Source organism: Aristolochia californica, unplaced genomic scaffold (assembly GCF_029961685.1).
Source record: "Aristolochia californica isolate CCGP_79_NKW_82.1479 unplaced genomic scaffold, dmAriCali1.0.hap1 SCAF_15, whole genome shotgun sequence".
Classification (NCBI taxonomy): Eukaryota; Viridiplantae; Streptophyta; class Magnoliopsida; order Piperales; family Aristolochiaceae; genus Aristolochia; species Aristolochia californica.
The window spans coordinates 23,669,272-23,693,074 of record NW_027181826.1 but is presented as its reverse complement, the minus strand read 5'-3'; the positions used below and the strand labels follow the sequence as shown (position 1 = coordinate 23,693,074).

The window sequence follows — 23,803 nt, the reverse complement described above, 5'->3', positions numbered from 1 at the left end:
GATAGTTTCTCTTATTTACCTCAACCCTCAATGGTAATCGATCATTATGTCCTTTTAGGTTTATGAACATCTAATGTTGTTGTTTGCCGATGTAATAAACACTATTTGATGAAGGTGTTTTTTTAGCTTTATTAAGCTTGTTACTTATCCGTGATAACTTACAATTCAATGGTACTAAGTTCATCATAATTTTTTTATTTTTATTTTTTGTAGTTTTAAATATAAGTTGGAGCTCGAATTCTTAAAATTTTTGGGTTCGAGTTTGATTCTAATTTTAAGCTCATGATAGAGCTCGAGTTCGAAGTATTCAGGTCAAGCTAATCTAGAACATATACAAGTTTGAGTGTGGTTCGGCTCGATGTCACCCCTTACCCGTAATTATGCATATTTAGGGGAAAAAAGAAAACTATTTTCAGGGCTGAGAAATGTGGGCCGGTATGGGAAGTGGGCCGTCCTCCGTTCGAGATCGGAGGAACCAAACCCTTCTTCAAAAGCCATAGAAGCTGCAGAAATTCAAAAGGGTAAAGAGATGGCGTTGGCTTCAGAGCGTAATCATAGTATGCTGGAAGAGGCGCTCGAAGTGAAATCTCTCAGACGAATTATCAGCGCCTACCTCAAGTAAGCTGTTTATGTTTCTGATTGCTCTAGTTCCTGCACCATTATCTTGTTATATCTTCTCACTTTGACTTTAATTATTAGCTCAGTGCTTCTTCGGGTCTTTTTTGAAGCATTTGATTCGTGTATTCACTTCTGCAGTTTAATAGTAAGATTTTTTTTTTTTTTTTCTGAATCACGTGAGCGATTGACTGTATAAGCATCTATTTCTCATTGTTAGCCAGTTTGGTTTTGCGTGTGACTGTTAATCGAAAACATGCTTTCTCATTTCGGATATTCATCTGGAAAAAGTGTAGTTCTGGATAAATTTATGGTTGTATTAGAATTATGTTTTTATTTCTCAACAATGAGGAAAGTTGTTAGCCCTGATTCGTTGTCTTAAAAAACTTAACAGGAAGCTTCTCATTTCTCAAACAATTGTACGAGAGAAAAGTTAATAATCTGGACATGAATTTTTGCTTTAACGAAGTTCTATCCTTGATTTATCAGTGATCATATTTGAAGTTGTTGTGCAAATACTTTTACGAGCGTACTATGAGTAATTCTTGTGTATGGAAGAGCATTGGTAGGATTTGCTTGTAAATTTCTGCTGCACGAAATCTAGGACCAAAATTCACTTATTTATTTATTTTTTCTGAAATATAGAATGGCTGTATTTCGCGTGCTTGATATTACTCTGCTTAGTTGTTTTTCTCCAAAATACAAGTACATTTTGACAAGTATCTACTTTCCTTGTTCTCTTCTTGTGCTTACCATATCCTTTCTCCTTCATAAAATACTAATCCAGCTATCCCGATGCTGCTGATGCTGATGTGAGAAGATATGAAAGATCCTTTCAAAAACTTCCACCAGCACATAAGGTAGTTTTCAACTTAAGTTAGCGTTTTGTCTTCCTCTTTTTGAATTAGCTGTACTGGGTGAGCATTCTGATGGAATTTATGTTAATACCTATATTGAGATGCTTATCTGGAAGTTTTCCCTCACCTGTGAGTTTGGACTGGCTGTGGGAAATGTGTGAATTCCCAAGTCATGTTTGGACTGTATCCTAGCTTTATGTAGCTCTAATTCTAAAAGTTGCATTATGTGGGCAGCACAATGCTCACAAAAAGTTGTTGATATTGTAAGTTGTATGTCTTGTGAATTTTTTACATCTAGCTTCTGTTTCTTTACCTACTGGAGTTTGAAACCTTAAATTAAACCTATTGTCTTAACACAGAGTTCCTACTTGAGAAATTCTCCTCCTTATTTCTGTCTGAGGTTTATTTGTATCTTACATTACTCTAACAGGAGTGTAAATTGCTGATAAATATCTCATGCTTTTGCAGGCTCTCTTGTGTCATTTGCCTTTGAAATTTCAGAGGCTCAGACGGTATATTTTTCTTTATAACTTTAATGTGTCACTCTATTAACACAACTGCACAGACGTCTATGTGTGCTGACATTTCATGTCAACTTTTTAACATGAATGCATACATTTTGGTTTTACTTGTGCTTGGTAAGATATAATGGATTCTTAATGCCACTGATCGGTTGGGTGCTTTATATGTTGCAGATGTATTTCTATAAATTCGTATTTCATCTTTAACATGCTTCAGGTGATTTGTATGTCCTTTTCTTCTCATCCATGTTTCATCTACTCATTTTACTGGCCTAATGCTTCTTTTTATTCAATAAGAGTTTTTTGAAGAATTATAGCATATCCTTAAAACATTTTAGGAATTATCATCATTCAATTATTATCACTGCAGGCATTTGAACCTCCACTGGATATGAGTCAGGATGTTGACATTTGTGATAAAAATGACCTGGGGAATAACCATGATTTCAAAAGCCAGACAAGCTTTAAGGATCTGAATATTTGTTCTGGACATCCTGAATCTTCTAGTGGGAGGGCTGATTATGCTGAAACATGGGAAGTCTGTGGCAGAGGAAAAGAAGAGATAGATCATGATCTGCCCCAGAAGGCTAATAATGAGGTGCCATCAGCAACCATTTCCAACGTTATCAAATTCTTACTGGGCTATAAGTAAAAATCAAATTTCAATTAAAACTACTCAGTAGCATGCCATGATCTGAAGTTTCTACATTCTTTTCATATAGAAATTTGACTTATTTAGATTACAACAGGAGATGCCTACGGAAAACTGTCACAAATCATTTAGTGAAAGCAGGTCCATAAACTCTGAGAGCAATGCTAAGATGCCGAGAAGTGGGGATGACATTGAAATTTCCAATGGAAATGTGAGTGTTATTTATTTATTTGTGTGTAAGATGGGTCTAAGGTTCACATCCCTATAGAAATTAGTAGTTTTAGACTGAATTGTGCTGTGGAATATTATAATCTTGGAAACTATTGTAGTGTTAAATGTAATAGATCCCACTCAAGAATCAGGATGGTCTTAAGATTTGGTTTTCTTTTGCCCCATCTCTGTGAAGCCAAAGAGCTCCTCTTGCAGTGAGTAGGAGCTTGATGGCAAAAGAGGTGTTTGGCTGCACTACCTTTTCAAGACGCTGTTCTAAAAACAGGTAGAAGTACAAAATTGCATACTTCATAGTGCTACTTGGAAGTTCTTTTCTTGAGACCAATATACTTTCCTTGCTTTTTCATATTCCTATAGTATGGAATGTCTCTTGAATAAGATGGAGCTAAATAAAAACTTACAGTTCTCAAAGGGATACTTTGAAGAAGCTTCCCTCACTAGCAGTTCCTCAATACTCTCTTTCAAAATGGTCGTCAAATGCAGTGCAGCAATTTGTTATTTTGAATCAACATGAAACCTGTAGACATCATACTGGTATATAGATGACTTCTATTCGTGCTAGCATCTAATCTTCATCTTTCAGCTGTTTTTCAACTGACTATTTTGAAACCTGCCCAAAGTGTTCTCGTATCCTTTTGTTAAGTACCAACTGGGTGAAATGAACTTGTTGTCTATATGCTGCTTAGGTAAGCTCTATTCTCTAAATGCAAAATGCTTGAGGTTCAAATCAACCCAAAGTCTTCCAATCAGTAGTTCTAGAAAGTGATTTGTATTTATCACCAGGACTGAAACATGCCTAGGAGGTGTTACTACTTCATGGGGGTGAAGAAAACTTTGCACTTGAGAATGCTCGTGCATGTCTTCAGTCAAACTAATTCAATTTGTGTTTCGGTCTTTACCGTTTTTCCCTGTTAAAAGATGAGGAGAGTTCCTATCTGATTTTCATGTATTAGAGGCAAATTTACTTCTACAAGACCATAGTATCAGTTTCATATTATACATGAAGATTTAATCAAAGAGGGGACCTAGGGCAACATACTCATACTAAAAGTTGTAAAGTGAGGTAAGAGGGAAATAAAAACTTTAGTTGGACACCTTGAATAGCAATCCAATGTTATATGTTATTTTTAGTATGTTACAACTTTCAACTCCTCATGAATGTGTTAACAATATTCAGTAATTTTCACTGGAAGGCTGCAGACTTTTTTCACAATTTAGTTTCTACTACTGATATTTTGATACTTTATTTTAGTTTTCTATCTTCTTTTCCATTGTAGTATTCATTGAAGCAGAACAGAAAATCATAAGGCTTCACTTTGTTATTTTGAAGTAAATGCTTGAAACCAGGACACCTACCAATCTAAACTTGTGGATTCTAATTGTTCTTGTGTAAATTAAGAAACAGAATCCTTGCAAAAGGACATCTCTCTCTCTCTCTGATTCAGTTCTATTAACACAATTGTAAACCTTTTAGGCTAATTCTTCATCACATGATTGGTTGGATCCGTCATTACAGTTGAATGTTCCTTTTGTTGATGTTGACAAGGTATAAAATTCTGTTTCCAGCTCTATCTATATCTTTTCAGATCATCTAATTCTTTGGTCATATAAATTTATTCTGAGCTCTTCCTTTTCAATGTCAGATGATTGACCATATCATACACTGGTCATTTGCTATTCTACTTCTTTCTAGTAACACCAATGATATTATAGAAGATAAAAGATTCTTTCCTACTTTCCAGACATATCAGTAATGGTTTATCTTCATTTATTGTATCAGGTAAGATGTATTATAAGGAACATTGTAAGGGACTGGGCGTCTGAGGTATTTTCTCATAAACTTGGGCTTTTAGGTTCAATTGATTGTTATAGTCACTGTACATAAATTTCAGCACTTTAGCTCTATTTTATATATTAACTAATTAGGGACGAAGAGAACGTGACCAGTGTTATAAGCCCATCCTTGAAGAACTTGTCCGCCTATTTCCCCAACGGAGTACAGCCAGGTGAACATTAAATCTATTTTGCTTTTATTTAATATTTTCTTGTTTGAAAGTCAAATAGCTTAAATTAAGATTCTAAATGCTGTAAAAGATTCAAAAGAATTATTGATGGGCATAGCAGCAGGTTGAGTTAAATGGGGAATCCACCTTCTCTTCCTCTGCTTAACATAGGCATAGGGAAGCCACCCCAACCCATGGGGCTGGGTTGGGGACCAGCAGAAATAACAGCCAGGTTTAGGGCTGGCTGGTCCTACTTCACGAGGATGACAGGGGCGATGGGAGAGAAAATAGGGAAGATGGGAGGTGGGCCATCCCTGTCCCTGTGTTCATGAGAGAATATGCAGAGCTTTCCCTCTGCATGGGAATGGGGCACAGAGGAGAATGGCTGTGGGGATGCCCGGGGGTTTTGAATTTTCAACACTCTTGGGGGGTGGGGATGTGTTGTTCTGAAAACTATCTTACACCCACCTTACTGATTTCTAATTATAAGACACTAATCCATCATCCAGTACAATCAATGTTGTGAGAAACATATGATTTGTTGTTTTTCAAGTTGTTAGCAATTCTCCCAAGAAAAGATCATGCTTAACATGCTATTTGGTGGGGTAACAGGCCTCCTTCTTGCTTAGTCCCTGGGGCTGGACTGGGGAGATTGGCATTGGAGATATCACGTCTTGGTATGCCAATTATGCTATTTTTGTGAAGTGCTTTGCATTGAGGTCCTAGTTAAGGATGAAATCAATCGAGTTTTTATTAGCAGGTTTCATATGCCAGGGAAACGAGTTCTCTTATTACATGATGATCTGCTCAAGTTTTATACTTAACAAGTAAGAAGCTTGGATTTTTTTTTTTTTTTCAATATATATTCACACCCTTCTTTCAAAAAAAAAACTTGGAATTTTCATGAAGAGGAACATTCTGAAATTGTTTGCTCAATTCTTTAAACCCATTGTGTATATGTTATTTTCAGCTCAGAAACTGCTGGCGAGTGGACTATATATCCTTGGATTCATAGCAATTGTAATTCCCTTTCAGATAATGACCAACTTCGGCCTATTACCTTTCCAGATATTCATCCTGCTAGGTATTACTTTCAGCTAAATGATTATTAAATGTCATGGTATATATTTCGTAAGGCTTATTTATATGACAACTTTCTTCCCAATTTCAATTTCTTGTTGATTTGCTATTTTTCGTTGTAGAGTTTGTGATTTGTTCTGATGCATCCGTGTTCATAGGTACATATGCCTTTGATTCATCCTTCTATCTAAAAACAATAAATTTCATCTACTTCCGGATGCTGGTGAGCATTGGAGAACATAGAGGATAATACTATCATAGAAACAGTTATGAGTTTGAAGAGTATTAATTAAGTGTGGATTTACATCTTAATACTTTGAGAAACCCAAATTAAAAGAACAAGCTTTTATGGAACTGCTAACTTATGATATCAATGTGTTTTGTTTGCTTGGTCTCATAGCATGTAATAAGTACAGTTTGATGTATTATAAGAAATATATAACAAGCAACAGTTTGATGTAGATATATATCTTACCTCTTTATTGTATTTTCATAATATTTTTGGTTTAATAATTGATGTAATTATGTATGAATTTTCCTGTTATAGAGAATAACATAAACATACTCCTCTATTCTTGTGTAGTTTATCTGAATAATTCTTGTGACTTTAAGAGATCCATTGAGAGAGCAATTCTCTTGGTCCTACTAAGCCATGACATTAACGTTTTTTGTTTGTCACTTGCTAATATTTGCAATATGGAGATTGATTTGACATGTGAAGTGGATTCATAAAGTATTTTACATTTTATTGTGCGTTATTTATATCTCTTCATGGTCTCTTTTTTCTGTTATTTTTATGAACATATAATCTTCTATTCACATGCTATGGCCATAACATTCATTCTTGACCAGATTTTGCCCACAGTGCAGGAATCACAGAAGGTTTTTCTATGTGTGGTGGTGACTTTGTGGAAGTTTACAATGACAACAATCAAGAAGGTCAGACAATAATTAATTTCTATGTGTGGTAGAAAATAGGCATGTGTTGGGTTTGGGCTAGTACCTCAATGGCAGGGAATCTCTGCCATGAGCCTTGAGATGGGAGGTTCAAATACGTGGAGGCTTTACAAAGTGAGTTACAACGTAGTGGCTACAACAGTTATAAAAAAAATAAAAAAATGTAGAGACTACATCTATGTCATGCACCGTCTACTAGTTCCTTTATTTATCATACCTTCGATGAATTAAAGAGAAAATGCAACTATGTATCTGTAAAGGCATTTTCAGAAATTACTCTGAGAATGTAACTATTGCATTTGGCAATTTCTTTATACGCTTTTGTGGTTTTCTCATGGATATTTTACTTGGAGTTTTTGCAGGATCTTGGGATGCTGTGGTGACTTGTTTCTTCTTAGATACAGCACATAATATTGTTGAATACATAGAAATTATTTCAAGAATTCTGAAAGATGGAGGAGTGAGTTTTCTCCAAGTTATTTGTGAAATATTATTCTGCATTCACAAATACAAAATTTTTAGATACTTTTAAATATCATTAATTTAGTGAACATTGTTTGTCATTTTGATCCATTGCCAGGTGTGGGTAAACTTGGGGCCACTTCTTTACCATTTTGCAGATGCATATGGGGAAGATGAGGTAATGGTCTGGTGTGAGGTGCCCTTTTTTCCTTTATATTTGGATGGTGAATATAGTGGGTGTTGTTTGTGACAGATGTCTGTTGAGATAAGCTTGGAAGATGTGAAAAAGATTGCATTTCATTATGGATTTTCATTAGAGGTAATTATTCTATCATCACTGAGCTGATTAATGGTTATCAACATCTAGAGCACAAATATTTATTATGATATTGTGTTTGTTGATGACAGTTGGAAAAAACTATTGAAACTACTTTCACTGCAAATCCTCGATCCATGATGCAGGTAGCATATTATGATGTGTTTTCTTTTGTGATGTTAATATAGTATTTAACATGCATCTGTCCGGTTCTAAATTTGGCAGCATGGAATTTGAGAAAGTAATCTTACTTACAGTACAAGTCTCAAAACAGACCATGGTGTTTTATCTTCTCTACAATTTTTAGGTACAAAGTTATCCAATGAGTGAAATGAGGAAATCCCATTGATGATATAGCTCTCATCAGATACTCTAATGCTCAATTAAACTTCAGATTCTGATTTTTGTAACTTCTGTTGGAGGACCATGTGATCACTTAAAAAATTTAGTCAATTTGAAGTGGCTCTCCTCCAGTACCCCTAACGAACTGAAGAGGATAAACATAATTAATTTGTAACTTAGGTAGTAGATGATGCACTTCTTGACTACAGATGACAATGTGTTGTTGTGTTATCATTAGTTTGTTCATACTAGGTGTTCTTGGTGGCTGACCCTGCGACCAACTAAAAATAAATAAATAAATAAACAAACAAATAAATAAAATCCTAGGGGACATATTTGGGCATGGTTTTTTACTTTTCTACTCTTCTAATGATGGAATGAACTGAACTGCAGAATCATTACTTCGCTGCATTCTGGACAATGAGGAAAGGCAAGATTATGTAGGCCATGTTGGGTCCTGATTACATTTCTGTCCGTAGTAGTTTTTAGCACAAAGATTGAAATTTATGTATCAGGCTGCATTTTTTTAATTTTTCTTTCGACTTTATCCGCAGAGGAGACGACAAAAAAAAAATCGTATTGAATTTTTATTAGACTCTTATAATATTATGCCCAAAACATTCTTATTTGTACGCTTACTGTCTGTCCAGATGAGCCAGATGTTCAATTCGACTTGATAATGAGTTTTATCTCTAGGCATTTTCAGGCCCCACTGGCTTCAACCTATTAATTATTTGTTTGCATGAGAACTAGTGTAGTTTGTCCCAAAAAAGAGGTTGGAATTCTGTGCCCTAGTTTCAGCTTTTCCCCTGCGTTAGGGAATAGTCAGATGCTCCTTGCATCTGATACGTGTCGGACATTTTAAAATCTGATATGTATGAAATGTTACGGCCGCTATATTTAATCTGTATTATATATCGGTCGATACGCGCACAGCCGGTTTTGAGCGTTGAATCTGATGCCGATGTCCCAGTATTTGGTTATATTGCATGTATTCCCCAGCAAGGGCAGTCTCCTACAATAAAAAGGCTACAATACTTTCCAACATCGTTATTCGTTCATGTCAGTCCCATGTGAAGCATTCATGTCAGGACGACTTGATAATGAACAACAACTGATTGTTTTGGCTAATTGCTAGTCTATCACCAAAAAACCACATCCCAGATAACAATAAATCAAGCAAAATCGAATCTTCTCTGGAAGTTTTTTCATTGCAGGAAAGACCGGCAAAAGAGTAATTCCAGACAGGGAGCTACACAAGGAGAAAAAGCTAATAAACAATCAGGAAGAAAAGAATGGGTACACAACAAGGAAGAACCCTTAGAGATGCTCTAGAAGCAGGTCTCTGTAACAGCAACGTTTCTCAGCACAGCCAGGAGAGGTTGCACCGATCAAAAAATAATCAGAGAAAATCTAACCTCTACAAACTGCCACTGCTTTATGATTCTTCTAAATCATCATTGCGCCTCAGTCATCTGCCTCTTGCAACGGCAGCAGCAAATTTTGTGGGAGGAAGAGTTCCAAACATCTTGTCCCATACAGAGGATGTAATCCCAAAACCTTTGTTCTGAATTCTGAAGTGATGATTCAAATGGTACTTCTGCTCAAATGGAAGAACGAACAATTTACCAAATTTTTAGAAGCTTTTCTTTTCTTGTTCCAAAAGAAAAGACTGACTATGTTTTGGAGCGAGATAAGTTATTTCAAATTATATACTTTGTCAATTACCATACCATACCTTCAGATTCCGGGGAACTGCACTGGAAGGCTGCCCATGGTGAAGGTAATGGTGTGTCACATCATACATGACATAGCCCAGCAGGCCACCTCCAAATAAAGCAGGACTAGTCGATGGAGTTGAAAAAAGCTTGACCAGGTTCCAAAACTGGAGACACAAGGAAAAGGCATTGATTTTGTGTCAGATCAGAGCTTTTTTACTTTTTTTTTCTTGTCAGTAGTAAGGGATATAGACTAAGTTGACTACTCCCGCTGTTTCCAGCTCTACTTAAATGTTCAGAACGGTTCCCACTATCTTGTACCTACGATAAGTACTTTTGATTCACAGGTTTTTAACAGTATGAAAAACAGAGAACAAAATCCCGGGCAGAGAACATAAGATTAAAAAGTTAAAAGTGAAATATTTTTCCTTTTCTTGTTATGATATTGTGAAGTTCGAAAAACGGCGTTTATAGGTAACATTGAAAAAGAGAAAAAGATACCGGTACACATAAAAGAGCCGTGGCAGCCGGAGGGAAGACAAGACGCAATCCATCCATTGGATGTTTATGATGGCAGCCATGAAGAAGATAGTGTACGGTGTTTCCCCTGTAATGAATTCCAAAATAATTGTTACGAACATTAAAGAAGCAAAGAGAATTAACTGACAAAAGGAGGCAATCAAAAATTTATTTCAAAACTCAATTTACCAGTAACTCTTTGTTTTAATGTGGAAGAGGAAACGATGCAAAGTATACTCCACCAACGACCACACAAATATACCAACTATCATCAATACAGCAATCTGAGTAAGTGTGAGACCCCTTTGGAAGGATGTATACTCAAACCAACATACAACCGGCAACCAAACAAGTGGGATAACCCACCATACAGTCAGTGTCAAGAACTGCAATAAAAAAAACAGGGATGAGTCAGGAAGCTGCAATTACACCAATCAAAATGTCAACAAATATATCATAGCAAAAAAATAAGGCACCTCTAAGAAGTTATTTGCAAAAAAACGTGGCCCTTCCTTGCTGACAATAGGCTGGTGAACCCATTCCTGATAGGACTCACCAAGATGGCCTACCTGTAAAGAGGATTGCAGACAAGTGCCTGAGTTGAAAGTATACTATAAAGTGGAATCAATTTGCAATTTGAGTAGAAGAACAGCTAAGAGAACAATATCAGTGAAGAGTAAGATGAATGCAAGAAGGTAAAGGAATAAGATCTGACCTGGAAAACAAGAGGCTTATTCAAGTCCACAGTAAAGGGTTGAGCAACCATTGTCTCGCTTGCTGCTACCAAGAAAATAATATACAACAGCTAAGTCAGAAGTTCACGGAACATGGACATGATAATTAACGGTCAACTCTCATTTTTCTTTTGAAAGGTTTGCTGTCATTTAGCACAAGAGCGTTGTAGGTCGCAGATCTCCATTAGTAACGGGAAATTTTTGTTAAAGATCGTTTTCCTTCGTGTTGGCTTACTTCCAAGAAGAGGTCGCAGAAGATGGAAAAGGCTCGAAATTAGAAATAATCGATAAACACAACAAGCCTCAAACGTTTCTCGAAGAAAAAAAATCTACCAAATACATAATTGTAACTTCTATGCCTTGGAGTTGAACACTCTGTAATTAGAGGAAAACTATTTTTGTAAATACGAGAGACCGTATGCCCTTTCCAGAACCAATTAAAAAGAGATAATGGCGATATAAATGACAACAGCATTTTCCATTTCAGGAGAAAAAATCGGAAATAAGAGAAGAAACTACAACTTTATCCGGATATTACTGAAAAATGCCGTAAAAGACACCCGCGAGTCCAAAAGGATGACAAAGATAAGCGTAAAACTCGGGGAGGTCAAGACTCGGCAATTCCTCAAGCTAGCTGAAGACTGCCCTTATCCGTACATCGAAACACATAGCCCAAAAAACCTCACCACATCTGATCTACAGATGTAGCTACTTCAACCACACAAACCCGCAGAAAACACAGCAAAACACAAAAATAACCAGAAAAATCTCAAGAATGAGTACCGAGCTATCCATTCTCAAAAAGAACAAAAAACCAAACAAATTGCCGACGGCGATAAAATGATCACAAACACAAAAAGAACCGCAGCAATTGAAGACGACGAGATCGCATCAAAAGAATCAAAACCATAACGCCAGTAAAAATTCAAAAAAATCCACCATCAAGCCACTGTAAAATGCTCAGATCATTGCAAGAAAAAAAAAAAAAAAAACCAACAGTCATACGCACAGATCACTTACTTGGATAACGCCGGAGGGAGAGAGCCCGGATCTGACAATCCACGGCAACTAAGCCCTAGAATCTCTAGTCCGGACCCCCTCGGAACAAACGCGAAAACGGGAGCGTACGAGCTGAGGTAGATTTTTCCGCGCTCTCGGGCGGTATTTATTGGAGAGAAGATCTCACCGACCAACCTCGGCCGTTGATTTTACATGGAATCTCGCCAGTCGCGTGGATCCCATCCCGTTGGGTCATGGGACCCTTCCGTCGTCCGCCCTTCTCATGCAACTTAACAGAACGGAATGGAAAGGCGGCGTTTTCGGGCTGTCTTTACTTTTTAATTATTTCCATCTTTTCCGCAATTTCCTTTTTCTTTTGCCACGCCTAGCGGTTGGTCTCAGAGTCAAAATCGCTTGTCCCGATCCCCTTCGCACCCAATATTTGACCGTGAAATCAACCATTTTTGGCCCTCTTACTTGGCCCGGTTCCACAGGGATTCTAAAGGGGTCGGGTCAGGGATCCTACTTTACTTTCTTTGCAACTCTACCTATCTCGCACTAGGGTTCGGGGTTACTAGAAATGTGTTGGACAAGTTTAGTGATTGAACAAACTTTGTTGGACAATTTGAGTCTTAAAAAGCCAATTCTCAATGAGCTAAATATTCTTGTGATGTTTACTTGTGTATTTATTTGGCTCTATCTTTCCCTGAATCTTTTTTCTCTTATTTTAAAATCATCGTACTAATTATAGCAAAGGCATTAGACTCATCGTTTGCATTAGGATAATGATCCATTAGGTTACATGGTTGCAAACTTAATTTAATCCACTAATTATGATCGTTCATCATTTGTGTGTTGAAAATTTCAAACAATATCATTATTAAACTGCATTAAGTTTTCTCCCTTATTTGAAGAAACAAATGAAATTTGTTTTGAGTTTTGAATTTTAAATCAAATCAATTAAGGACTATTTGAGTCGCTCTTCTATAGATTGGGTGTACTTTTGATTTGTGTTTTAAAATTTTAAATCAACTTATTAAGAAGTATTTTTAAGTATGTGTCAAAGTGCAACCATGTAACCTTTGTACCAGTCTTATGTAGGCAAAATCAAAGTTCAATTCATCGATAAAGCCTTTTATGGTTAAGGTTGAGGTGTAGGAATCCTTTTGTTGGTTTATGCTTGTGTAGCCTTATAAGTTGTTCTAAAATCCCTTTACGAGTGTAGGCATTGACCTAGTTTATGTTGTTGTAAAAGTCCCTTTGTGGGTTATATTAGAATTTAATTTAGATAATTTTACGAGTTAGTATTCGTTTAGATAGTAAGAATATACAAAACCCCCAAGTCTAAGAAAATAAAATTTTTTTAGTAGAATTAATAAACTTATTCATCACCCCATCCCCCTCTTTTCCCCTTTCAGGTTTATTATTCATGAGACCTGATACACCCAATTTTCTCTTCCTTAAAAAAAGAACTCTGTTTACAATTATGTCAGTCATTTTTGTTTTATTCATAATAATGCTATTATCTCCATTTTAATCATCAAAATTTGAAAAAAATTTAAAATTTTCAAATGAACTCTAACATTATACATTTATAATAAAAAAAATATTGGCTTGGTTTGATGACCAGCCAAATTAGATTCAACTAAGACTTAACAATCATGCTCTGCCTTTGCATGTGGTTGACTATTACGGTCAATCTTCTAGTGAGCAATCACTCAGTATCGATTGCGGACAGCATACGTGGGAGACATGATCCTGTTTAGATTCCTTGTTCGCAGGCAGCGACGCTCGAGGCACGTGGGCGAAATGGGCCCAAACAGATGGATCCAATGTAGTTGAAATGCGGGGGCGGATAGAGTTTGATTTGGCCAAATTTATGGTTGGCAGTTGGCATATTATGGAAGAAGATACAGAGGCAGACGGGCTCGTCGACAAGATACAGTTATCCGACTGCGGGTGAGACCACAGCCCTGAGGTAAGTCTTGGGAAGGTAAATGAGTTGCTGCCCTTCGTTTCTCCTTCCATTACTCAAGCAACACGCCGGTAGCACAAGGCAGCTCTCTCAAATCTTTGCGCAAGCAATCACCACTGCTCTCACTCACTCCACTCTCACATGGAACTTCATCATTAGAGCCTATGCTAAAAGTCCCACACCCATCAAAGCCATAATCGTTTACAACCATTTCGTCAAGTCAACTTCCCTAATTCCTGATAATCATACCTTCCCTGCTCTACTTTCTGCATGTTCTTTTCTGCACTCTCTCTCCAAAGGAAGAGAGATTCATGGCTGTGTCAGTAAAATTGGTCTAGCTTCGGATATGTACATTCAAAATGCTTTGATTCATATGTATGGGGTCATGGCTGAACTGAATGATGCACGACGACTGTTTGATTTAATGGGTGTTAAAGCTTTGACGACTTGGAATTCAATGCTGCAAGCCCATATTGGACATCCTGCTTCCCATGTTGAAGTAATGATTTTGTTTAAAGAGATGGTGGGTGGTGGGATTGGAGTCGATGATATCACCTTGTTGATAATTATGTCGACTTGTTGTCAATTAGGAACCGTAGAGTATGGGAAAATGATCCATGTATTTGTACTTAAAATGGGGTTCATTGGTAAGGTAAAATTGGAGAATTCACTTCTGAAACTCTATGCCAAAGTCCTTGACATGGATAGTGCTTCTCGGCTGTTTGCAGAGATGGGTTCAGGAGATGTGGTCTCGAATACTATCATGGTGAATGGGTATGTTGACTCGGGCTTGATGGATATGGCTTTTGAAGTATTTGAGAGGGTAGTTGAGAAAGACCTTGTTATTTGGAATTCTATGATTGGAGGCTACATGAAGACCGGCCAACCAAAGAAGGCATTGGAGCTTTTCCAGATAATGGAGATGGACGGGGTGGCTTCAGATGAAACCACTGTAGTCGTTGCACTCTCAGCTTGTACTAGCTTATCAAATTTCACATTTGGCAAATTCATGCACCAGTTTATCTATCGAAGAAACATTAAAATTGATGTTTTTGTTGAGACTGCTTTAATTGATATGTATATCAAATGTGGGAGTATGAAAGAAGCAGTTCAAATATTTTTCAAGATGAAGAACAGAGACGTTTTCACTTGGACAACGGTAATCATGGGGCTGGGTACTCATGGGTATGGAAAGGACGCAGTGAGGTTGTTCCTGCAAATGCATACTGATGGGGTGGAACCAAATGAAGCTACATTTGTTGCTGTTTTAACTGCATGCAGTCGTTCTGGGCTTATAAATGAAGGACGGTATTGCATTAATCAGATGATAGAGGTTGGTCAAGTTGTGCCCAAGATAGAGCACTTTGGATGTGTTATTGATCTGTTAAGTAGAGCAGGGTTGGTACTGGAAGCAAAGGAGTTGATCAAAATTGCCATACCCATTGAAAGCAGAACTACTGCTTACAAGGCTCTACTTAGTGCTTGTGTAAGTCATGGTGATTTGGGCACCGGAGAGGTGGTGGCAAAGGAGCTGATGAAGATGGGATCTGATGGCCATGGGGTGTACGTTTTGCTATCAAATTTCTATGCTGTGGCTGGTAAATGGGATGCTGTTGAGGAGATTAGGAGAACCATGAAGGTGTTGGATATCAGAAAAGATGTTGGGATGAGTTTTATAGACATGAAAGCAGATCTCTAATTGATAATTAAGGTGTAAATCCCCTTAAAGAGTGAGACTGGAAGTCAACAGAGGAGCTGGAAGGAGAGCATGTATAATATTGTTGTTTAGCCACATCCAACTAGATGTGTTTATTAGATGAAAGAGGCTTCGGATGGTTCATTTAGCCTTTGAAACATGGATCCTGAAGATCAGCAATCAGTCAAAAACTAAGAGAGAAGACCAACTTGATGGTGGTTGAACAGAAAAGTGGAGGAGGATGCGTGTAGCCGACTTGAACTTGGTCGAGATAAGGCTAAGACTTTGATGAAATTAAACAAGACAACCAGTTATTTCAAATTGTGAATTACAGAGTGAGTGCATGTGGAGTCAACTGAATTGCAGCTTCTGATGCCCCCAAAACTGGGAATTTTAGTGCTTTCTAGCCAAAGATGTTGGAGGCAGGAGTCACAGGGCATGTGGTAATGGTACTGGAGCTCTTACTTGCTCATCTTTACGGATGATGATATGGAATATTGAGCTGAGATGTTGTGTTTGATAAATCTAGTTATGGCCAGATGTGGACTTCTTTTTTCTACCTGCTAGGAGACATGCTCGGTCACTTTTTGTGTTCTTTATATTCACTTCATGTGACACAGATCCTTGAGATTCAATATCAAAATCAGTATTACATGCATGAAAATGTGCATCGGCAGACTGAAAGAAGAAAGAAGAGTAAGGATATAAATAATTTGAATGTGTTTGTACATTTCTATTTAGAAAGACGATTGTCAATCTCCAAAAGTATGCAGTTACAACAAAAGAAACCTAGATACAGCTACGAAAGATGCATTCAGATTACATAACTGTACTGGTTTTAGACACCTTGAAACCGTCATATTTGTGCCCCTGACTACTTTTAACTCTTTAACTTGTTCCAAAGGGTTTCAGCAGATTTTATCAGCAATATCCAAGCTACGGTTAGTGCGACAGCCATAACTCGACCTTCCAAAAGTCCAACAAGAACTGCCACAAAGAACACCAGATGACCTACATGCCATTTCCTTGCTAGACAAACTTTTTCTTCCCCTAATTTTATTCCCTCACCATCAACTTCTTCACCTGCATCTACAACCTCATCTTCCTTGTCTGTTCCACAATCTAGTAACTCACTATTAAAACCTGAACTTCCCTCCTGATCTTGGCAAGCTTTTCTGCCCTTTGCAACACGGAGTTTTTTCAGCACCAGCTTCTTCCATTTGGCTTTGAAATTAACTGAGCCTTCCTTTTGAATGCTTACGTTTTCAATGTAAACTAAGTTCACTTCACTCTTCCAATTCATTGATTCAAATTCTTTCAGATCACAACAACCCTCTTTCCGAACACTGAAATCATGGGTGTCAAAAAATTTCACCTTATTCTTCGATTCCGATGTTACAAATTTCGATTTTGAGTGCGGCTCTGTTTGTATTTCCCTGAACGAAGTTTCTTGCCTTTTACCCTTTACCAAAGCCACATCCTCTTTACTGTATCCCGACTTGCTCGCTGGAGTAGAAATCTTTTTTCCTTGCTCACGTCGCTTAAAGCAAAAATGTATAGACTGGCTCCCAATTTCCAGTAAGAAAAGCAGGAGTACAGATATAGTCATCACCAAAGTGATCTCTTTTGTCCCAAGAGCCAAAACCAACACGAAAAACATCATCGATGCAACAGAAAGTTTTCTTTGAATGGGAAAGGCTGGAAGCTCACCGTCAGTATCCGACTGTGAAGCTTTTTTGTTGGGCAGATTCAAGGTCTCCTTGGATGCCAATGAAGTGAAAACTTCTAATTTTCTGGCTGGAGGACGTCGAAGCAATTTATCACGCTTACCTTTTTCTGGCCTGCTCTCGTGCAATTTATCAACCAATCCATGAGGAAGACTCACAGGACTGGGCAGAGGAAGGCCAAGCAACTCCCCAAACTTAGTATCCTTTTCCGTCCTCTTACCCGAAGTCTCCAAACCGCTGCCGGTTTCAATAATTGCCGGAGATGGACGAGTGACAGGAGACGAACAACTTATACTGGACGGATTAAAAAAACGCGATTGAGCACCATCAACAACCAAATTCGAACCTGAAGGGTAAGATTTCTCACTGTGCTTCCTCGACTTCTTCAGCCGATCTCGATTCTTGACGATGAAATCCGCAAGAGAAGTCGGAAACCCGGTTTCAAGATTGAGAGACGATCGGTTTCGTTTGCATTTCAGATCCGATATCAATTGCGGAATCTGGCCGAACTTCTTAGCTTTTTTCCACGAGAAAGGCATGATATCTCCTCCTTAGAGATCAGCGACCATCGACATAAACGATACTAAACATCGAAACCTTCACGCCCTCCCCCCCCCTCCGTCGTCTTCCTCGCAAAACTCCCTCCACTCCGATAGATCGGAAAAACCGGAAAAATTGCCTGAGAGAGTGGAGAATCAGAACCCTAGAAGGGGGGAGAGAAGAGATTTAGGAGATTTTGTCCAGCTATTTTTAGAAGGTATTCGGTATCGAATTGGCGCGTCGGTAACCGGATTTGCCTATATTTATGCATGACGGTGTGGGACCGGAAACGGTCAACAAACTCCGTGCCTGTCCGGGTCCGACAGGGACGCCCTCTTCACCGTCTGCAACTCGTGGACGTTGAGTGGACTGAAAAGACAAAACTACCCTCATAGTATAAAATAGAAATCCTTAAAATTTTTAAATAAATTAGATATTTTGTTTTATAAAAAATATGGGTTTGGACTAGTCCTCCGACTTTAATTTATTTCAATTATTAAAATTTAAACAAACTATTATCACCTTTATTTCTTAGGAATTTTTTAAGAGAAAAAAACCCTGGATTTTTAATTAATAATAGTTTTTATACCTTGAATTTTTTTATTTAATTACTTTAACAAATTGAGGTTAGGAGGGTATTTCAGTCTTTTCAACAACTGAAAATTAATAAAAACTATCAGTCTAAATCACGGATGATTAGAGCATAATCGAGATTTTAAAAAATTAAAGAAAACTGGGATTTGGGGGGAATGTAGACTGTGAGCACTGAGCTGGGTGGAATGATTAGCCGTCGGACACGGTCGAGGCGTGCGGAGCACGTGCACGCGTTTCATGTTGTTTCGTGCCATCTGCCTTGGTTCGTGGAAGTGCTGCTCAAGATTAAAGCGGCACAAAATGATTGCACTGCACTATCACGCCAGGACAGCGGGAGTCGTGGCCGGTAGCTAATTATTTCAAAGCCACGCGTTTGACTAAGTGTCACGTGGGACCCGTCTTGATGGCGGCAGTCCGTCCTTTTAGCGGCGGCCGACACGTTTATCTGTAATAAAATGACAAAAAACAAAATCCCTCGTTTTGCAGGCATATAATTCGAATTAGTATACAATTAATTAGAATTCAAATGGCGTTAGTATAGAAAGAATCAGTCGCTAATTTCCTCTTCCTCGGTCTTGTCTTACTATGATTTTTTTGGCCATATCTTCTTCCACTCGTCTTTGCTCAATCTGTTCCCGGTGGCCCACCGCCGTCATTGTTACCGTTGACCGCTGTTGAGGAAGATGACCCATGCCGAGAGAAAGATGACACGTGCTGTGCTATGAAGAAGACGATAATTTAATTTTTCTTAAGTTAAGGAAAAATTAAACCATCTTAATAATAATAATAACTTATATTTTTTATTTATAAAATAATTATTTTTATTTATTTAATATATTTATTTTATAATTACTATATTAAATTAGTGATTTAATAGTCATAATTAAAATATTTTTAAAATAAATATTTGATAAATTGTTTTAGTTTAATTATCCCATTGCTATAATTAATTAAACCAATGGTTTTAAATTTTGTGACAATATATTATTAATTATTAATACATAAAAATATATATTATGTTATTGATAAATATATTTATTTATTTATTATATTTATTTTATTATTATTATATTAAATTAGTGAGTTTTAATGTTAAAATATTTCTTATGTTATTAAAAAATAATTTATTTATCTATTATATGCGCTTATGTTATTTTTTACTTTTTTTTATTAATTTTTAATTATTTATTCTAGTCACACATTTAATATTGTATTAATTTATAATAAACTATAATCATTAAGTAATATAATATAATTTTTCATTAATTAGGATATTAACATATTTTAATACTACATGTTAAATCACTTATAAGTGTAGTAACCGTGTTTATTTTGGTTAATTATCTATTTAGATATGTGTTATATTTAAATATATTATAAAAGTTTACTTATTCTCTTGTTTATATGATATTTTTCATTTGGGGCACTAATACTGGAATCTGTTTTCCAGTGCACTTGAACTCGTCTACACTATCACCCAAGGATGAGTTGAAGTTAAATCAATTCATTTAAGTTCAATTCAATTATTCGCTTCAATTCAAGTTCATTGTGGACTAACCCCCCCTAACGAATTGATAATTTTGCTGGCGCACGCAAAGAAAATTTTGGATTTCTTTCAACGAATTTTCGGATTCGCCTATAAAATGTTAAAACTATTTTGAAAATTAATTTTTTTCCCGGCAATTTTAGAATTTCGATGATGCAAAAATGTGGTACTCCTTATGGATTATATGATGGCTCGAGCCACTATGTTACTTTGTATATCAATATCAAACTTATTTTTTACCAAAAGAATACCACCAAACAATTTTTTTGTCAATATAGGCACATGAGTTTAATTGAGTAATCTATAAAATTTACCTCCATATATAGGCACTTGATTAATAATTGATCATCAATGTAAACCTTGAACTTCTCTACCCCCACATTCATGTAGTAGTTGAGAAAGACATGACCTACCCAATGAGTAAATAGGGGAATATAAATCACCAATTTTCTCCTTTGAGTTCCTTAACACCACATGGATCTTCCTGACTAGCTCTCTCATGACACCGTCCACTCTAGATCCTAATCGAGGATGTGGATAGAGATGTGAATGGACTGGATGTGAAAGTGGATGTATCGTGGACCGAGAAGATGTGGAGGCATATATATAAGCTAGAAAGTGATATACAAAATAAATAATAAACTACAATCATATACTAATATATTGTAAATAGAAAATAAATTTTGAGTAGTCTTTAATACCTTGGGCCTTTGGGACTCGATAGTCCACCCCAAGTGGCTCACCACCATGCATCTTTGAACTTGTCGGACCGTCCTCAGAGGTGCTGGACAAGGGAATCAGTAGCCTAAGTGGACGAGGAGGCAAAATGTAAGATGATTTATAAATTATATTTTACAATATCAATAATGCTATAGATAAAAATAGCACGAAAGACTTTAAAATAAAGTCATTGACATAAACTAACATTGTTGATTTTCAAAAAATATTCGGATTCATCTAATTGTACTTCTTTTTTCATTTCCTTCCATACGATCATATTCTCCTTCTTCTTCATCTTCTTCTTGTTCTTCTTCCTTTTACTTGTGTTCTTCCTCATCTTTATTATCTTCATTCCCTACCATGTACACTTGTACGTTCAGGCGGAACGTCTTACCTTGCCAAGTGCCCAACTTTGTTGTATGACTCCGCAACATGGAGATTATCACATAACATCTCTTGTTGGAGGTATTTTCTTCATTACATGTGGTTAGCAATTGCTCTAACACGTCAAATACATTTCTCCTAAAATATTTGTGAACTATACCTCACGAGCCATCGGTTTTAACTCATCCATGTGATACACCTATTCTAATTGAAATGCCAATGCAAAATGGCTGTTATTGCACCATGTCCCCAACTACTAAGCTAAAGTTTGATTGAGCATTTTACATGTTATGTATAATTTTATGAGTTATTACTTATTTTATAGTTAAGCTTTCATTGAAGTATATGTGTGTTGAATTTTTGAAAAAGAGAAAATTTTTACTAACTTGTTGTTAATTGAATACAAGTAGAATCCAATTACAATTAAACTACCCTTATCCTAGTTACACCCAAAGTGAAACACTAAAAGATAAAATCTAGAACAATTGAACAACTAAACATAAATATAAGACTAATATAACTAAAATATTTTTAACTAATTGTCTTATGTGAGACCTCCTCATGTGAGACTCCCATAAGACTCCACCATATTAATTTTGGTTATGTGAGACTTACTATTGTGAGAGTCATGCTAGACCCTTCCATATTTACTCTTCAACACTCCCCCTCAAGGTAGAGTTTATAACTTCAGTTTGTAATGAAAATAATTTTTGGTCTTCAATCTTCTTTGGTTATATTTTTTACATAAATAAATGTTAAATCTTCATAATTTGTTTTCTCCCTTTCTTGAATATTTTGGTCACATAAAAATTACCACAATATGTGAACAAAATACCTATTTCTTGTACTTCTTCTTCTACTTCTCCCCCTCAAGTTGGGGATAAAAAATATATGGAGACCCAACTTGGACAAAACACAATATGGGAGAATAAAATCACTCCTAGCCACACAACAAAGCTCCATACACCAATCAAAATAGTCATAGTTTGAAACACATTCTGCTCAATTTTAAAGGTATAAAAATGACCAAACTTTAGGGCTTAACAAATAGATTACTCACTTTTTAAGGATAACTCAAACACAAAATCACCTATTGGGTAAATAATAAAAGACTTGACTTAGACTGGATGTTGGGCACACTCCTATACTTTTTAGGTTGTGGTCTAAGCATTGCTTTGAAGTGATAAAAACACAAAATGATAAACTAAAAAAATACTAAAGGGGAACAACTTTAACTGGACGGAGGTGACTTTGCAACACTCATACTTCCAAAGTGACTTTTTTTATTTTTTGAAAACTAAGGGAGACTATAATGATAAAAATTAACAAACTTGACCAAGTATAACTTATTTGGGGTGACCACAATTTTTTTGAGTTTAATATGCGAAAGATACACAACCAAAGTAACAAAAATGTATAACTTGTGTAGAAAGAAATTTTTGCATACTTTGAAAGAGCACATCATGGAGTGATTAATTCTAACCAAAATTCACTAATTAGAAGAGAAAATTTGGCTAAAAAATAGGATTATAGGAGAAAAGAAACTCAATTCACGCCAATGCATGGAGAGATAATAAGAGAGAAAATAGGAATAATAAAGAAATTTTTGGCATAACTAATCTTTGGTACTTTTGATATCAATATCTCCAAAAATATAGTTCAAAATCACAAACGGTTTATTTCTAAAGAAATTAGACTCAAATATATTTAAATTAATACCTAATTTGGCAAAAAAAAACTATGTTCTTGAATTTTTTATAACCTTTTGATTCGTTCCGTTCTATAGTTTGACTATTGCCGACTCCAATGCGAATATCTCCTTAAATATAATTCAGATTGGCATCAAAATTTCTCTTTCTGAAACTAGACTTGGATACCTTTCATAAAAGTAGAGATTTTATTAATAAAATATACTTATTTTAGGAAAAATAATCTGATAGATTTCGGACTCTATAATGTGGCTGAATTGAGAATCTTTTTTCTTTGGCCAATATGACTATTGACTTTTCCGAGATCAATATCTCCCTCTAGAAAACTCTGATTATGAATTGGATGGATATTTAAGAAAATAGACTTATATATATTTATTTTGATACATAATTTTTCATATAAAATCTTGTTATTGATAATATAAAACTGTTCAAAAGTTGAAGCGTTTGGATGCTACATTCGAATCTCTCTACAATATGACATTTAATGCTTGAAATATTGATTTCTCATAAAAATACGTAACCATCGAACTCGTGTTTCATGATGTATTGTGCCATCTGCCTTGGTTTGTGGAAGTGCTAAGCAACACAAAATCATTCTACTGCACTATCACGCGTGGAACCGCGGGGGGTCGTAGCCGGTAGCTAATTATTTGAAACCCACGCGTTACACAAAGTGTCGCGTGGGACCCCTACGTGATGGCTGCAGTCCGCCCTTTTAATGGCGGCCGACGCGTTTCTCTCTAATAAAATGACAAGATATTTCATATTAGGTCTTATTTAGGAGTGGCATCGGTTGGGTAAGGTCGGTGTTCTAAACACTCATCTTAACCTCTAATCCTAACCTCGGGACAAAACCCAGGGTTAGAAAACCAATCCCGTTCCCACCATATTGCCCTTGTTCTT

At 36.4% G+C, this 23,803-nt stretch overlaps 4 protein-coding genes across 8 annotated transcripts; 2 read left to right on the top strand and 2 right to left on the bottom strand.

Moving 5' to 3' along the window:
• The first annotated feature begins 533 nt into the window (after positions 1-533).
• On the top strand, positions 534-8,736 carry LOC137951543 (uncharacterized). 3 transcript variants are annotated; one of them, XM_068798268.1, is made up of 18 exons: positions 534-618; positions 1,403-1,475; positions 1,941-1,984; positions 2,168-2,210; positions 2,364-2,591; positions 2,743-2,856; positions 4,351-4,422; positions 4,657-4,701; positions 4,803-4,882; positions 5,492-5,556; positions 5,640-5,706; positions 5,850-5,963; positions 6,825-6,898; positions 7,279-7,376; positions 7,497-7,556; positions 7,632-7,697; positions 7,787-7,840; positions 8,430-8,736. In XM_068798268.1, the coding sequence occupies exons 1-18, from the start codon at positions 560-562 to the stop codon at positions 8,478-8,480; spliced, it is 1,407 nt and encodes a 468-aa protein (XP_068654369.1). In that variant the 5' UTR covers positions 534-559; the 3' UTR covers positions 8,481-8,736. The 3 variants fall into 3 exon arrangements, with proteins under 3 accessions (XP_068654369.1, XP_068654368.1, XP_068654370.1); XM_068798267.1 differs by having other exon boundaries at positions 5,637-5,706; XM_068798269.1 differs by lacking the exon at positions 2,743-2,856 and having other exon boundaries at positions 5,637-5,706.
• Positions 8,737-9,178: 442 nt separating this feature from the next.
• LOC137951562 (dihydroceramide fatty acyl 2-hydroxylase FAH1-like) lies at positions 9,179-12,151 on the bottom strand. 3 transcript variants are annotated; one of them, XR_011112136.1, is made up of 8 exons: positions 12,028-12,151; positions 10,989-11,050; positions 10,750-10,842; positions 10,463-10,659; positions 10,256-10,361; positions 9,775-9,921; positions 9,455-9,636; positions 9,179-9,288 (listed from the first exon to the last, which is right to left on the bottom strand). XR_011112136.1 is itself a non-coding variant. In XM_068798303.1 (7 exons), exons 2-7 carry the CDS (start codon positions 11,037-11,039, stop codon positions 9,508-9,510), a joined length of 723 nt encoding a protein of 240 aa, XP_068654404.1. In that variant the 5' UTR covers positions 11,040-11,053; positions 12,028-12,151; the 3' UTR covers positions 9,179-9,507. The 3 variants fall into 3 exon arrangements, 2 of the variants coding, with proteins under 2 accessions (XP_068654404.1, XP_068654403.1); XM_068798303.1 differs by having other exon boundaries at positions 9,179-9,636; positions 10,989-11,053; XM_068798302.1 differs by having other exon boundaries at positions 9,179-9,636.
• A 1,852-nt stretch (positions 12,152-14,003) lies between these two features.
• LOC137951269 (pentatricopeptide repeat-containing protein At2g29760, chloroplastic-like) lies at positions 14,004-15,680 on the top strand. The gene has a single exon (XM_068797855.1). It carries the CDS (start codon positions 14,004-14,006, stop codon positions 15,678-15,680), a length of 1,677 nt encoding a protein of 558 aa, XP_068653956.1.
• Positions 15,681-16,557: 877 nt separating this feature from the next.
• On the bottom strand, positions 16,558-17,943 carry LOC137951268 (uncharacterized). Its single transcript, XM_068797853.1, has one exon. It carries the CDS (start codon positions 17,941-17,943, stop codon positions 16,558-16,560), a length of 1,386 nt encoding a protein of 461 aa, XP_068653954.1.
• Between the last annotated feature and the right edge of the window lie 5,860 nt (positions 17,944-23,803).